Source organism: Cynocephalus volans, chromosome 5 (genome assembly GCF_027409185.1).
Source record: "Cynocephalus volans isolate mCynVol1 chromosome 5, mCynVol1.pri, whole genome shotgun sequence".
NCBI classification, from domain to species: Eukaryota; Metazoa; Chordata; class Mammalia; order Dermoptera; family Cynocephalidae; genus Cynocephalus; species Cynocephalus volans.
In genome coordinates, this window is record NC_084464.1 from 48,442,857 (window position 1) to 48,458,991 (window position 16,135).

General features: G+C 40.4%; 1 protein-coding gene and 1 pseudogene across 3 annotated transcripts in view; one reads left to right on the forward strand and one right to left on the reverse strand.

Annotated features, from left to right (window-relative positions):
• Positions 1-4,066: 4,066 nt before the first annotated feature.
• LOC134377666 (non-histone chromosomal protein HMG-14-like) lies at positions 4,067-4,367 on the reverse strand (annotated as a pseudogene).
• Positions 4,368-5,215: 848 nt separating this feature from the next.
• The window catches only part of RNF8 (ring finger protein 8), a 31,868-nt gene continuing 20,948 nt past the window's right edge, over positions 5,216-16,135 (forward strand). For 2 of the 3 annotated variants that reach the window (XM_063097186.1, XM_063097184.1), the window contains exons 1-2: positions 5,216-5,421; positions 11,676-11,804. In XM_063097186.1, coding sequence (XP_062953256.1) covers positions 5,311-5,421; positions 11,676-11,804 — 240 coding nt within the window. In that variant the 5' untranslated portion in view covers positions 5,216-5,310. The remainder of the gene's footprint in view (positions 5,422-11,675; positions 11,805-16,135) is intronic. The other variant, XM_063097185.1, reaches the window with a different exon arrangement.

Consider the following 16,135-nt stretch of genomic DNA (forward strand, 5'->3'; position numbering starts at 1 on the left):
CAAAAGACACAGACTGGCTGACTGGATTAAAAAGGAGGACCCAACTATATGCTGCCTACAAGAGACCCACCTCACCCATAAAGATTCACATAGACTAAGAGTGAAAAGATGGAAAAAGATTTACCATGCAAACAGAAAAGAAAAACGAGCTGGAGTAGCTATTCTTATATTGGACAAAATAGACTTTAAACTAAAAACCATAAAAAGAGACAATGAGGGACACTACTTAATGGTAAAAGGATTGATCCATCAAGAAGACATAACAATCATAAATATGTATGCACCCAATGTTGGAGCAGCCAGATTTATAAAACAAACTCTATTAGACCTAAAGAAGGAAATAGACACTAATACCATAACAGCAGGGGACCTGAACACCCCACTGTCAATATTAGACAGATCATCTAGGCAAAGAATCAGTAGAGAAACACAAGATCTAAACAATACTCTAGACCAATTGGAATTGGCAGATATCTACAGAACATTCCATCCAACAACCTCAGAATATTCATTCTTTTCATCAGCGCATGGATCATTCTCCAGGATAGATCACATATTAGGTCACAAATCAAGTCTCAGTAAATTCAAAAAAATTGGAATTTTCCCATGTATTTTCTCAGACCACAATGGATTAAAACGAGAAATTAATAACAAACGAAACTCTGGAAACTATACAAATACATGGAAATTAAACAGCATTCTACTTAATGACATATGGGTCCAAGAAGAAATCAAGCAGGAAATCCAAAAATTTATTGAAACTAATGAAAATAATGATACATCATACCAAAATCTGTGGGATACTGCAAAAGCAGAATTAAGGGGGAAATTTATTGCATTAAATACTCACCTCAGAAGAATGGAAAGATGGCAAGTGAACAACCTAACACTTCACCTTAAAGAACTAGAAAAACAAGAACAATCCAAACCTAAAGTTAGCAGACGGAAAGAAATCATTAAGATCAGAGCAGAACTGAATGAAATTGAAACCCAAAAACAATACAAAAGATCAATGAATCAAAAAGTTGGCTTTTGAAAAGATAAATAAAATTGACAAACCATTAGCATGGCTAACAAAAAAAAGAAGAGAGAAGATTCAAATAACAAAAATTAGAAATGAAAAAGGCAATATTACAACTGATTCATCTGAAATACAAGGAATTATTCGAGACTACTATAAACAACTATACACCAACAAATTTGAAAATCTGGAGGAAATGGATAAATTTCTGGACACACACAAGCTCCCAAAACTGAACTATGAAGACGTAGAAAATTTGAACAGACCAATAACAATAAAGGAGATTGAAGCTGTTATCAGAAGGCTCCCAACAAAGAAAAGCCCAGGGCCAGATGGATTCACAGCAGAATTTTACCAAACATTCAAAGAGGAATTGACACCGATTCTTTACAAACTATTCCAAAAGATTGAAACGGACGCAAATCTCCCAAACTCATTCAATGAAGCAAACATCATCCTGATACCAAAACCAGGTAAAGATATAACCAAAAAAGAAAACTACAGGCCGATATCCTTGATGAATATAGATGTAAAAATCCTCACTAAAATACTAGCAAACAGAATACAGCAACACATACATAAAATTATTCACCACGATCAAGTGGGATTCATCCCAGGGATGCAAGGTTGGTTCAACATACGCAAATCAATAAATGTGATACACCATATTAATAAAGTCAAACACAAGGACCATATGATCATCTCTATAGATGATGAAAAGCATTTGATAAAATTCAACACTCATTCATGACAAAGACCCTCTATAAGTTAGGTATAGAGGGAAAGTATCTCAACATAATTAAAGCCATATATGACAAACCCATTGCCAATATCATCCTGAATAGGGAAAAGCTGAAAGCTTTTCCTTTAAGAACAGGAACTAGACAAGGATGCCCACTCTCACCACTCCTACTCAACATAGTGTTGGAAGTACTAACCAGAGCAATCAGAGAAGAGAAGGAAATAAAGGGCATCCGGATTGGAAAAGATGAAGTCAAACTGTCCCTGTTTGCAGATGACATGATCCTGTATATCGAACAGCCTAAAACCTCTACAAAAAAACTGCTGGAATTGATAAATGATTTCAGCACAGTAGCAGGATACAAAATCAACACACAAAAATCACTTTTCTCCAATAGTGAACATGCAGAACGAGAAATCAAGAAAGCCTGCCCATTTACAATAGCCACCAAAAAAAAAATACTTAGGAATTGAGTTAACCAAGGATGTGAAAAATCTCTCTAATGAGAACTACAAACCACTGCTGAGAGAAATTAGAGAGGATACAAGAAGATGGAAAGATATCCCATGCTCTTGGATTGGAAGAATCAACATAGTGAAAATGTCCATACTACCCAAAGTGATATACAAATTCAATGCAATCCCCATCAAAATTCCAAAGACATTTTTCTCAGAAATGGAAAGAACTATCCAGACATTTATATGGAATAATAAAAGGCCACGCGTAGCCAAAGCAATGCTGAGCAAAAAAATAAATAAATAAAGCTGGAGGCATAACAGTACCTGACTTTAAGCTATACCACAAAGCTATAATAACCAAAACAGTATGGTACTGGCATAAAAACAGACACACTGACCAATGGAATAGAATAAAGAATCCATAAATGAACCCACACACTTACTGCCATCTGATCTTTGACAAAGGCACCAAGCCTATTCACTGGGGAAAGGACTGCCTCTTCAGCAAATGGTGCTGGGATAACTGGATATCGATATGCAGGAGAATGAAACTAGACCCATACCTCTCACCATATACTAAAATCAACTCAAAATGGATTAAGGATTTAAATATACACCCTGAAACAATAAAACTTCTTAAAGAAAACTTAGGAGAAACACTTCAGGAAATAGGACTGGGCACAGACTTCATGAATACGACCCCAAAAGCACGGGCAACCAAAGGAAAAATAAACAAATGGGATTATATCAAACTAAAAAGCTTCTGCACAGCAAAAGAAACAATTAACAGAGTTAAAAGACAACCAACAGAGTGGGAGAAAATATTTGCAAAATATACATCTGACAAAGGATTATATCCAGAATATATAAGGAACTCAAACAACTTTACAAGAAAAAAACAAGCAACCCAATTAAAAAATGGGCAAAAGAGCTAAGTAGGCATTTCTCTAAGGAAGATATACAAATGGCCAACAGACATATGAAAAAATGCTCAACATCACTCAGCATCCGGGAAATGCAAATCAAAACCACACTGAGATACCATCTCACCCCAGTTAGGATGGCTAAAATCCAAAAGACTCTGAACGATAAATGTTGGTGAGGTTGCAGAGAAAAAGGAACTCTCATACATTGTTGGTGGGACTGCAAAATGGTGCAGCCTCTATGGAAAATGGTATGGAGGTTCCTCAAACAATTGCAGCTAGATTTACCATATGACCCAGCTATCCCAATGCTGGGAATATACCCAGAGGAATGGAAATCATCAAGTCGAAGGTATACCTGTTCCCCAATGTTCATTGCAGCACTCTTTACAATAGCCAAGAGTTGGAACCATCCCAATTGTCCATCATCGGATGAGTGGATATGGAAAATGTGGTACATCTACACAATGGAATACTACTCAGCTATAAAAACAAATGAAATACTGCCATTTGCAACAACATGGATGGACCTTGAGAGAATTATATTAAGTGAAACGAGTCAGGCACAGAAAGAGAAATACCACATGTTCTCACTTATTGGTGGGAGCTAAAAATTAATATATAAATTCACACACACACACACACACACACACACACACAAACCGGGGGGCGGGGGAAGAAGATATAACAACCACAATTACTTGAAGTTGATACCACAAGCAAACAGAAAGGACATTGTTGGAGGGGAGGGAAGAGAGGGAGGAGGGAGGGAGGTTTTGGTAAGGGGCAACAATAATCAACCACAATGTATATCGACAAAATAAAAGTTAAAAAAAAAAAAAAAGAAATCCTGAAAAAAAAAAATATCCCTCTGGATTGTACAAGGGTGACAGGGACCACTGATAACACATGTTATATGCTATTAATCTGACTTGGCTTCTTTCTCTCCCGCTTCATCCGAGGCTGGAGTATCCTCGTTTTTAGTTTCTCCATTTTCTACAGGTAAATCTTCTTTAGTTTCTTGGTTAGCCACTTCCGCCTGTTTTCCCTTTGTCCCCGTTTTTCCCTTTTGTTTTTACTTGTCTTCAAATTTATCCTTTGCTGCTGCCTTTTTTTGGCTTCGTTTCTATTTTTGCAGGACCAGGTTTAGCTGACAACCTCGCCGACCTCTTGGGCTGTCCCTTCGCCTCCGCTTCGGCTGAGCTGACCTTCCTCTTGGGCATCTGGACGGCGGGGAGGGCGCCTGAGGCCAAGTCGCACCGGGAGCCCTGGCGGAGCTGGGCTGCCGGGCCGCTGCCGCTCCTCCCGCCGCCGGAGCTGCTGGGACTCGCGGTGGCCTTCAATGACTTGTTAGTAAATTTATACAGTTGTGCAATCATGGCCACAGTCCACTTTCAGAACATTTTTGACATCCCCCGAAATTCCTCCCAGTCTTTTTGCATCCAATCCCCATCCCCACCCCCATCTAACCCCAGGTAACTGTTTTTGGTCTCTATAGAAACGGAGGTCGCCAAACCCGTGGCTCACTCAAGAGAGTATGGCGCTGGGAGCCCCGAGGCGGAAGGTTCGGATCCTATATAGGGATGGCCGGTGTGCTCACTGGCTGAGCGCGGTGCGGGCGACACCACACCAAGGGTTACGATCCCCTTACCGGTCATAAAACAAACAAACAAAAAAATTAAAAAAAGAAAGAAACGGAGGTCGCGCAAAATAGAAGCTATTTAGGAACAGACTAAACAGACTTAAAATTAGCAAAAGTTTGAAAGTTGATTAAAAGTGGGCCATAGTTTTAAATAAGATGGCTATCATCACAACGCAATCATAAGGCGAAATTGCAAAAGAAGAGGAAAGGTGAGGAGAGGTTCCAGCGTGGGGCGGATAGGACCAGGGTGCTGGTTCTAGGGAGGGAGAGTCAGGGCGCCGGGAGGCCCTCCCGCCGCCCGGCCGCACCGCCCGGGCCTCCTCTCGCGCAGGCGCAGTGCTCCGGCGTCCCAGCCGGGGCTGCCTGGGCCTGCGGCCAGAGCGTGTGTTCGCATCGATCGCGAGCGCTCGGCGATTGCTTCTGTCTGTTGTTGATGTATGGCACCCGTGAGGAAGTAAACGGGAAGCCGGAACCGGGATCGGGGTCTCGTTCGGTGCTAACCGCCACCCCGGGCCGAGTGGGCTATGGGGGAGCCTGGCTCCTTGGTCACCGGAGACTGCGCCCGTGGCCGAAGCTGGTGCTTGCGGCGAGTGGGGATGAATGCCGAATGGCTGCTGCTGGAGGACGGGCGCGAGGTGAGCGGGGAGGGGTCCTGTTGGGGCGAGGGAAGGGGGTTGGAGGAAGGAGTGGCGGGAAGGGAGCGAAGACGCCAGAGTGGGCGGGATGAATAAAAAAGGGAGTGCGAGCAGGGAAGAGGAGCGATTTGAAGGGAGAAAGGGGTTCTGGTGCGAGTGGTTGAGGGGTCTGAGGTGGTAGGTGTTTTGGGGGAAATAGGGACCGAGGGGAGAAAGGAAGAAAATAGGGTTCGGCTTGGGGGAGACCTGGAGGGCTACAGGGGGGCAGGGTGGGGACAGAAGACCTGGCTCGAGGGAGCGGGGATAAAATGGCCCCTTTGAGAGAGGCCTGAGCCTGGGGGGCGAGCTGGAGCAGGAGTTGGGGTTGCAGGAAGGGGCATAGCGAAAGGGGCGTGCAGAGGATGTGAGGAGAAGCTGGGGTTTCGAGAAGTAGCGGCAGGGGTCTGGGACAGCCCCTGTTTGGGTCTCATGGAGTCCTGCGGTGCCCTGCCGGGGCACTGAGGTGGAGCTGCCTCGACTAATGACGCGAACCGCCGAGGGTCCTAGGCGGAGCCAGGGCTGCCGAGGGAGTGAACTTTCTCGAGTTTATTTTGAAAACGATTGCGAGTTTGGGGTTATATCCCTTAAAATACTGAAATTTAATATAAAAAGTATTTCTCCTTTCCAACTCTTTGGAAAAATGAGCTGTTTGGGATGGGCCACATTTATCCTGTGAGTCTCGGTACTGCCGAGTGGCACCCCCTGAGTTGGGTCGGAGGTAGGGATTCAGAGTTCCTTCCAGAAGCTGCTTATCATCTTTGTTAATGCAGTCATAAATACAAACATTTTAAGAAGGAAAGGTGAGGCGCGGATCCAGTTGGGGGCCACTAGGACTGGGGTGGTGATTCTCAGAGGGTGAAGGAAGACTGGGGAGAGAGAGTTAGATTGCAGTCAGCCTGGTAAGGAGAACTGGGTCAGGGACAAGCTTGTGACTGGGAACCGTTTGGGTTTTGGAAATAATTCGTATGAAAGGTTTCCTTTGCAGTAAAACTGTGTGGTTGTTCATTACGTTGTAGATTAAAGAAAGGCTTGATTATTTTGTATGTTTAGATTTTTTTCTATAAACCACACAGTCTAAATTCAGTGTAAATTCAGGAGCTATTTATTGAGTACTTACCTTGTTTGGTGTACTATGAGAGGGACAAATAGTAACTTCTGCACTCAAAGAGTTTATGGCTTGAATGGGAAAAGAGCATTTTTATACGCTGAAGCATTTTGAGAACATCCATGTGGGTTATATGACCGAGTGCCAAGAAGTGGATTTAGTACAATCCTAAAGCGGTGATTCTTCAAAGTCAAGGAGGAATTCAGGTCCACCCTTTAAAAGAAGAGGAGTCTGTCTTTCTCTGCTCTCTCTGTTCTCTGTGCTTTCACCATCTTGCGATTTGAGTACCCTGGGTCACTGTTGCCACCACCAGACGGACCTTGGACTTCCCAGCCTCAGAAACTGTAAGCAATAGATGTCGTTTTTCTTTGTGCATCACCCAGATCCAGGTATTTTGTTATAAGCAACACAAAATGGACTAATACAACCAGGAAGACACGTCTCTGCCTTGAAATATTTCTTCTATATAGGTGTTAGTGCCTGCAAGTCCACATTAGGCATTCATCCTTTTAGTTTGAGCACTCTCCCTGTGTGGCCCTTCCCAAAAGCATATACTTTTCAGAAGTTTAATGAATTAAGACCCTAATATTTGAATAATGTAGTTATTTATAAAAATAACTTGTTATTGTGTATAACTATAATTTATTTCACATTAATTACTTAATCTGATCCCTGCACATGCACTACACTCTCAACACACAATCATTCTTTGAGGTAGCTTAGAGGTCAAGTGTTAACTCATTCTTTTAGATTCAGTTGCTACATATTAATTTGTTACTTCTGAATAGTTTAGTAGCACTGGAATCTTGAGGAGGGGGGATGGGGAGAGAGAATTAAAGTGCCTGTAGCAAAGGCAAGAAGTCTATGAAGCACTCCAAGACATATTCTAAACCATTCCATAGCTTTGTGTGGGGCCACCTCTGTGAGTGAATGGTAAAGACATACTGGGAAGACTCCATACTGGCCCCATGTGGAGGAGAGGCCTGCCAGGCCTGGCTATGTGCAAGGTCAAGTCATAGGCAGTAGTTGGAGCATAACCTGCAGTGTGTGTGAAGAGAGGTCTGAATCAAAGCCAAGAGATGAAATCTTACTTGTTGTAATGGTCTCAAACTGTACAGAAGCTGGTTTGTTTTAGGAGGTGTACTGATGTCATTTAATTATAACAGCAAAGTAAGGTCAATTCCCTGCCTTTCCAGTGCCCCTCAAAGTCTCAGATTTGCAAATGAAATATTAGAACAGGGTTCCTCTCACTTCATTGATAGGAATACTGTAGTAAATAGTCTGAATGTATGTCTTTGACATTCTTAAACTGATCCAGAGAGTTCATGGAACAACAAATAAGTAGAGATTTATTTATTGCAAATTAGCTAGTCCCCAGGCCCTAAAAGTATCTAGGCCTTTGGGAAAAGCCATAGAAATCTCCTTTTTACCCTTTTTCTTCTCTTGTATTTGGTTTTCATGAAGCTTTCTGCCCTAAGGGGATTGGGAAAGGAAAGGATGGTTCTAGAGTATTTACTGGTCATTTGGGAAACGGAAAGAGTTGTATCCAGGAGGAAAGCAATTGCATTAGTGAAGGTGGCCAAGGACAAGATGATCTTCTAGATCAGTAATGTCAGTAAGCCCAAAGGCCTACAAAACTGTTGTAAATGGAAACAACTCCCAACATAGGTACTCAGTTCCCGTGGAGAATTTAGTTTTATGTTATGAGTGGTGCTGAGATTTCCATATAAGCTCATTACACCCTTTAACTGTGTTACAGGTAAAGTATCAGTAATATCAAGGTAAATTCTAGGACCAGACAGTTAAGGGAAGGATGAAAAGAATGTTTCCTTCTTTTTCTGGATTCAAAGTCTATAGGAGGCAATTTCAGAAAAAGATACTCTTCTACTTTTTCTGCACTATTTTCCCCAGTCAGTCTGGCTGTCTCACCTCAAGTATTAAAGTGGAATATGGAGGCCCATGGCTCACTTGGGAGAGTGTGGTGCTGATAACACCAAGGCCATGTGTTCGGATTCCTGTATAGGGATGGCCGGTTAGCTCACTTGGGAGAGTGTGGTGCTGACAGCACCAAGTCAAGGGTTAAGATCCCCTTACTGGTCATCTTTAAAATAAATAAATAAATAAATAATAATAATAAAGTGGAATATGGAATATTTCCTCCCTTAGAAAAAAAGCTATCTAAGTGGAAATTCTTACTGAATATGGGAGACAGATAAATCCTAAAATTCCATTTTTTAAAGGATAAACGTATTAATTCAGAGGGACTTCTGTAATTAACGGAATTTCTGGTAAACTGTCAAAGAACCAAAAAACTTCAGACTCAGCGTTTTGGTGGAGGTGGTCACCACAACATTTTAAAGCGAATCAAGTCAGATTGTAAGAGTTCCTAGCTGCTGTTCTGTATTTTCCAGTAGTGATAATCCATTTTCCAACTTCTGACCTAAAAAATGCCCATGCTGGTATCTGAGAGAACCCATAGCCAAGATCTCTTTCGGATAGTCTTCAGCTTTTGATGGTTCAACTTATAATTTTTTGACTTTATGATGTTGCAGAAATAATATGCATTCAGTAGAAACTGTACTTCGAATTTTGAATTTTGATCTTTTCCCAAGTTAGTGATATGCGGTATGATACTCCCTTGTGATGCTGGACAGCTTAGGTTAGGTATATTAAATGCATTTCAACTTAAGATATTTGGGTTTATTGGGACATAACCCATCATAGGTCAGGGAGCATCATCTGTATTCTATTTATTAACAAATATTTGCTGAGCACCATACCAGGTACAGAAATACAGTGTTAAGACATAAAGTTCCTGCCCATGGAATTTATATTCTAGTAACGGAGAGGGAAAAAGTAAAACAAGAGAGAGAGAGAGAGAGAGTGTGTGGCAGCTGGCCAGTATGGGGATCTGAACCCACGACCTTGGTGTCATAAGGCTGCACTCTAACCAACTGAGCTAACCAGCCAGCCCCACAAACAAGATACTTTGGATTGTGATAGGTACGTGCTAATTACATGAAGAAATGTGATGGGTGGAAGCAGATAGCAGCTATGGATACGGATAAACAGTATAGGCCTCTGAGGAGCTAAAACTTGAAAGGTGAGAAGGAGCCCATGCAAGGTCTGAGAGAAGAGTATTCTAAGCAGAGGGGACAAGTGAAAAGGCCCTCAAGTAGGCTGGAACTTGGGGGAGGGGGTTAAGGAAAAAGAGAAAGCTTGAATGGCTGAAGCAGCTAGTGTTGGCACCATGGTATGAGATGAAACTAAAGAGGTGGAGGAGCTCAGGACATTCAGAGCCTTATAGGCTATGGGAAGAAGTTTGGGTCTTTGAAAGGTTTTAAGGAAATAATGGAAATGATCTGATTTAAAATTTTTACATTACCACTCCAGCTACTGTGTGAAGACAGGCAATCTGAAATAAAGTAGTGGCCATAGAGGTACAAGTGAACAGATTTAGTACATATTTGAATTATAGCCAGTAGAATTGCTCATGGTTTAAATGTGGGGATGAGGGACAGAGATGAATCAAAGATGGCTTCTGGTATAGATGGCAGTATCAGTTACTGAGATGAGAATTTGTGAGGAGGACTAGATTAGGTCTTAGAGACTCATGGTAGTCTTTGAGGGACTGAGGAGTACAGGCATGATTCTGAAAGATTTTTGAAAGGAGCAAAGAGGGCAGCTTTTAAAAAACCACAGACTTTGGTTTATTGTTCCCATCTAAGGTTGCAGTTTTGGTCATTAAAGAGGTGGCAGTGCACTGAGAAGAATAAGCAGGGAATTCTAAGACTTGGGTCTCAGAAGAATTCCATTTCCTTCCTTCATAGGGTTATTATAAACTAGACTGATCCATTAGGAAAGTATGATGTGAATTGGGACTTATTTTCAACCTTTTCTGGAAGCTCTCACACTGTCCTTGTGGGTAAGATGGAGAATATGGACTCAGTGCAAAGACTTGATTGAATTATAACTGGTTAAAGATGTACCCAGATTGTGTGGTAGAATGTTTACTAGGTTTTCCTGAGACCCTTGCCATTTCAATATTTGAGTCTGTGTCTTGAATGAAGGTACAGAAGGGATCATATGAATTTGACAGATGGCTTAAGGCTGGAAGGAATATTGAGTATGTCTGATCTGATGGCAGATTAAAAATTTGGAACAGTTTTGACAAGCTGGTGTAATAGGCTGAACTAACATGATGAAATTTAATGGGAATCAGTGTAAGGTCCTGCACTTGAATCCAAATTTTTCCAACTAGTCCAGTATAGAGCAGAAGAGACATGACTTAGCATAGCAATTCTTGGGGGAGGGGGAGACCAAAAAATTTAATCATTTTTAAGTCTGAGGATACATTGGCAGTGTGGTAGATCTGCTATGAAAGTTAACGCAATTTATATGTTACAGTGATATTATGTAGAACTAGAAAAGTGATACTTGCATTGACTGTGTAATAGAAATTAAATTTATTTTTCTTAATGTGGCAACCAGGAATAAAGATAAACCAGGAGTCTTCACAGAACCATTAGAATGGTAAAAGAGACTTAAACTCATGCCCTGGGAGTTAGGTTGAAGTAACTGGGAACACAGCCAGGAGAAGAGAAGACTAAGTAGACACTTTATAGCTGTGATGTGGAGGGGGGAATTGAAGATTTTCTGATGGTACCCAGAGCAGAGTTAGGACCAACAGATAGAATTTTGGGGGAGGAAGATGCCAAGACAGAGGCATTAAAGAACCAGAGGGCCTGCCTTATAAAAAGTCTGTAGTTTTTGGCAGTGTTTAAGACGAGTTGATGAGGATAGGTAAAAGGAACTCCTCCACTTAATAATAGGTGATTGAACCATATGACCTTCAGGGTCCTACCAACCCTGAGATCCCATGGTTAAGTCCTTTCAGCTTTCTCTTTTTGTCACAACTTCTTGCCCTGTTCTTCTACTTGGTGGCTTCTGTGGCAGCTGAAGAGGAGATAGCAGGTAAACTGTTTGGGTTCCACATAGTCTCATAAGTCAGGACCTTTGTATATTGCTGGCTGCTGACAAGATTGTAAAGGACCTCTTGTTTTCAGCACAATGACTGGTTGTGTCTCTTATATTGTTGTTGTCTTCCTAGGTGACTGTAGGACGAGGATTTGGTGTCACATACCAACTGGTATCAAAAACCTGCCCTCTGATGATTTCTCGAAACCACTGTGTTTTGAAGCAGAATCCTGAGGGCCAGTGGACAATTATAGACAACAAGGTACAGGAATTCATAGAAGCTTAATGACTTTTACTGAATTTTTATTTATTTTACAATTACTTTTCTTTATTTCATGTGTAACTCATGATACAAAACTTGAACATTTATCTTGTTCTTTCCTAACTACCCCGTTCTCTTTCAGAGGCAACCACTTCTATATGCTGCTGAAAATTAGATTATGCCAGAATAATTTCTAATGACTTGGGTCAAATTTGTTACCTTGAAGGGAACACCAAAATTGGGGCAGTACGTCCTATTCTAGAAACTAGACTAAGTTACTCGCCCTTTTGAAGTGTAGGTGCAGAGACCCTGGGAATCTGCTGAAGCTTCTGGAGTGTATCTGTGCCTCAGGGGACAAGGGGAGGAGAGAGAGAGTGAGCATCACTGCCCTTAGCTCCTTCCTTTCCTCACTCCTTGCAATCAGTGCTACCCCCATTCCTTTCTTTTTTTTTTTTTGGCAAGTGGTGGGTGGCCAGTCCAGGGATCCAAACCTTGGTGTTATAATAGGTGCTCTAACCAACTGAGCTAACCAGCCAGCCTCCCACCCCTCTCCTTCTTTTTAACCTGTTTTACATATTGGTGTTCTGGGAAGATTTTATTTGAATAAAGGGTTTTTCTACTTTAAACAAATTTGAAAACCACTGGTCTAGTGGTGAATATACTAAAGAAGATGAAAAAATATATAAAACCTATCAGTTAGGAAGTACCTAAAGTACAGATATACAAGCACCAGGAATACAATGAAAATATAGACTACGAGATGAGAGAAACTCTAATGTTAACAGTTAAGGTTTGGGAAGTATGAAGTGTGCTTCAGACTCTATTTTACACTGCTTTACCACTCTGGTTGGAAGGATTTAAAAGGTGCATTTTAGAAGGGAGGATAACCCACGGGCCTACCTAGCAGCCTCATTTTTCATGCATAAAAATGCTAGATTTAAGCTTCTGGAGAAAGTAACTTGCTCTAGAATTAAGTTGAGTTGGCACTGTGTTGAAGGAGACTGTAAATGCTAAGTAAATTGGTTTAGCACTTTTAACAAGGCACTATGAGCGGAATAGAAATTGGCACTGAGATTATCTGTTTTAACCCCTTATATGGACACAGATGAATGTGAGGCCCAGAGATGTAAACTGTCTTGCCCAAGTCCTGTGTAACTGGTGAGTGAGTGAATGAGCCAGGACTTAAACTCTCATGTCTCTCTGCTATGCCCTATTGTCAAATGTCAGAAAGGGATTTGCTCTACTAAGGACACAAGGGATTTGCTCTACTAGCTTGGTGATTTTTTAAAAAATTTAATTATGCATATTTAAGATATAGCTGCAAGATTTTAAAACCTCTGTAATAGCACATATCAAAACACCTTAGGAAAAGAAGTTTTTCTCATCAGAGTTGGCTATCTGAGAAATGGGATGACAATATTGTAGAGGTGATTTCTGTACTGCTTCATTCCTTGATTATGTACAGTATGGATATGATCCATTTATGGGATTAGCAGATTTTGATGGGTTGGGAAGCTACCAGCTGACCGATTTTAGTGTTCCTTAAATGTTAATCACAAGGATACAGAAGCATCCTGTGCCAACAACAGATCACGACTACACTCTGGGTTTGCACTCCAGTGTTTGCTTTGTACCCTTTCTTCTAGGGCTATTGTTACCATGTGCCTCTTTTCTCAGGTTTCAGTCAGACAATATAGAGGAAAGGTAGGTAGCTTCCTGGTTCTTCCAAGTCTTTTCTGTACTATTAGTTTAGACCTCTTCGTTTTGATTCAGTTTGGAAGGTAACTGATTTTTGAGAGAAGCTATGATGGGGGTGTTTTGATGGAACAATTCTTACAAGTATTGTTTTGGCTTAACAGATACTACCTTTCTTTGTGACTTCTCCCTGGAGTGATGCCATGGCAGCTGATGAGGGATTTGAATTTCAGCTGCAGGATATTATTGTTATGGTCATGCTTCAAGTCATTTGCCAAGTCTCTTTCAAGAGATAGAGGTTTGTGATAATTCAAACCCAGAACTTTTATTCTCTCCATCTAAAATGGTCTCATCTCTGGAATGGCCAGAAAGTGAGAGCTTAAGTATAGGTATAAAAATTGCAACCAATGCAATTTTGGTTTGAAATTAGTTAAAAAAAAAAAAAAAAGCAACAATCTTGGAGGACAACTAACTCTGTACACAAAATATGAGGATGGTTTTTGTTGTGCATGTTTCAGTTAATTAAGAAGCTCTTCAGATGGTCTGTCTTTTTTATTGGTATCTAGCTTTTTCGGAAAATCAGTTGTTTCAAAGTTACCATCTGAAATACCTATAGAGGCCCTGATATTTCTTATTTGAAACTTTCCCGTCCTCCTCCCCCTTTCCTGTTGCTGTTCACCTGCCTCATGGTCATTTCTACTTTCATCCTTCAAGCTCTGGCATTGAAGTCTCTTTGAGTATATCCTATGTGAGCAAACCTTGCTGCTTGGGACAGTTCAGCTTCTGGTCTTTCAGCAGCTAGAGCAGTAGTTCTCAGCCCTGTTTCCTGTTTTTGCCCTTACCTGGGATACTTTTTAAAAATAGTGATGGTGGTACAGTTGGCCTTGTGTATCTGCAAGTTTCTGCATCCATGGATTCAACAACGACAGATTGAAAATATTCAGGGAAAAAAACAATAAAAAAATAACAGTACAACAATGAAAAAAATACGAATTTTAAAAATACAGTATAACAGCTATTTACATAGCATTTACATTGTATTAGATATTATTGTAAGTACTCTAGAGATGATTTAAAGTATACAGGAGGATGTGCATAGGTTAGGCAAATACTACCCCATTTTATAAAAGAGACTTGAGCATCCTTGTAATTTTGGTATGTGAGGGAGTCCTGGAACCAATCCCCTATAGATACTGAGGGACAACTGTACAATAAAATTAAGAAATTCCATTTATCAGAAGACACCATTAAGAGAGTGAAAAGCAAACTTAGAGTAAAAAAAAGTTTGCTAAACATAACCAATGAAGGACTTATACTCAGTTATATATAGAACTCCAAATCAATAAGAAGAAGACAGGTGTAACCCAGTTTTTAAAATGGGCAAGAGACAAGAACGTCACGAAAGATTGTATCCAAATGTTCAATATTTATGAAAAGTTGCTCAGTCTCATTAATTGTCAGAGAAATGCAAATTAAAACCATGATGGAATACCACTACGCATTCACCAGAGTAGCCAAAATTAAAAAGAGTGGCAATGCCAGGTATTGGAGCAACTGGAACTCTCTTACTCTTCTGGTGGGAGTGTGAATTGGTATAAATACTTTAGGAAATTGTTTGGCATTATTTATTTAAGTTGAACATATGTATAGCTCATGACACAGTATTTTTACGCACAGGGAAACAACCCAAATGTTCATCAACATTAAAATGAACAAATTGTTTAATATTCTTACAGTGAAACAATATGCTGTAATGGACACATATGAACTACTACTGTATCCAGCAATATGAGTAAATCACACAGACATAATATTGAGTGAAAGAAGACAGATACAAGAGAAAACATATTATGTGATGCCATTTATATAATGTTCAAAAGAGGCAAAACTAACATGTGCTGTTAAGCCGGTCACCTTACTGGAGAGGAGAGGGAAGTTACTGAGTAGGAGGAGGCACAAGGTAGTTTCTGGGATGCTGATAATGTTTTGTTTTATTTCGTTTTTTAAACCTTGTGGTAGATACACTGAGATGTTCACTTTGTGATTATTCATCTATTACATTTATGATTTGTACACTTTTATGTTTGTGTGTTGTGCTTTAGTAAAGAGATTTTTTTTTAAAAAGTATTGACTGATACATACCTATTAGAATTGCTAAAATGAAACTCAATAGCATGGACTAGTGAGCATGGAGAGTAACTGGAACTCTTAAACATTGCAAGTGGGAATACAAAATGGTACCCCTAATTTGAAAAACAGTTTGGTGGTTTCTTTGAGTTAAGTACTTGTATGCTTACCTAGTGATCCTATTTCTAGGTATTTACCCAAGATTAATGAAAACTTATTTTCTCATGGAAACGTGTACATAATGTTTATAGTGACTTTATTCATAATCACCCAAAACTGGGAAACACACCTGGGGAATGGATAAACGGTGGTCCATCCATACCCTCGATACTACTCAACAATAAAAAACCAAACTACTGATAGTACAACGACATGGCTGAATCTTAAAGGCATTACCTTAAGTGAAAGAAGCTAGACTCAAAAGGGTCATATATAAATGTATATATATTACATTCTGGCAAAGGCAAGCCTATATAGGGCAGAGAACAGATGAGTAGTTGCCTGGGAAT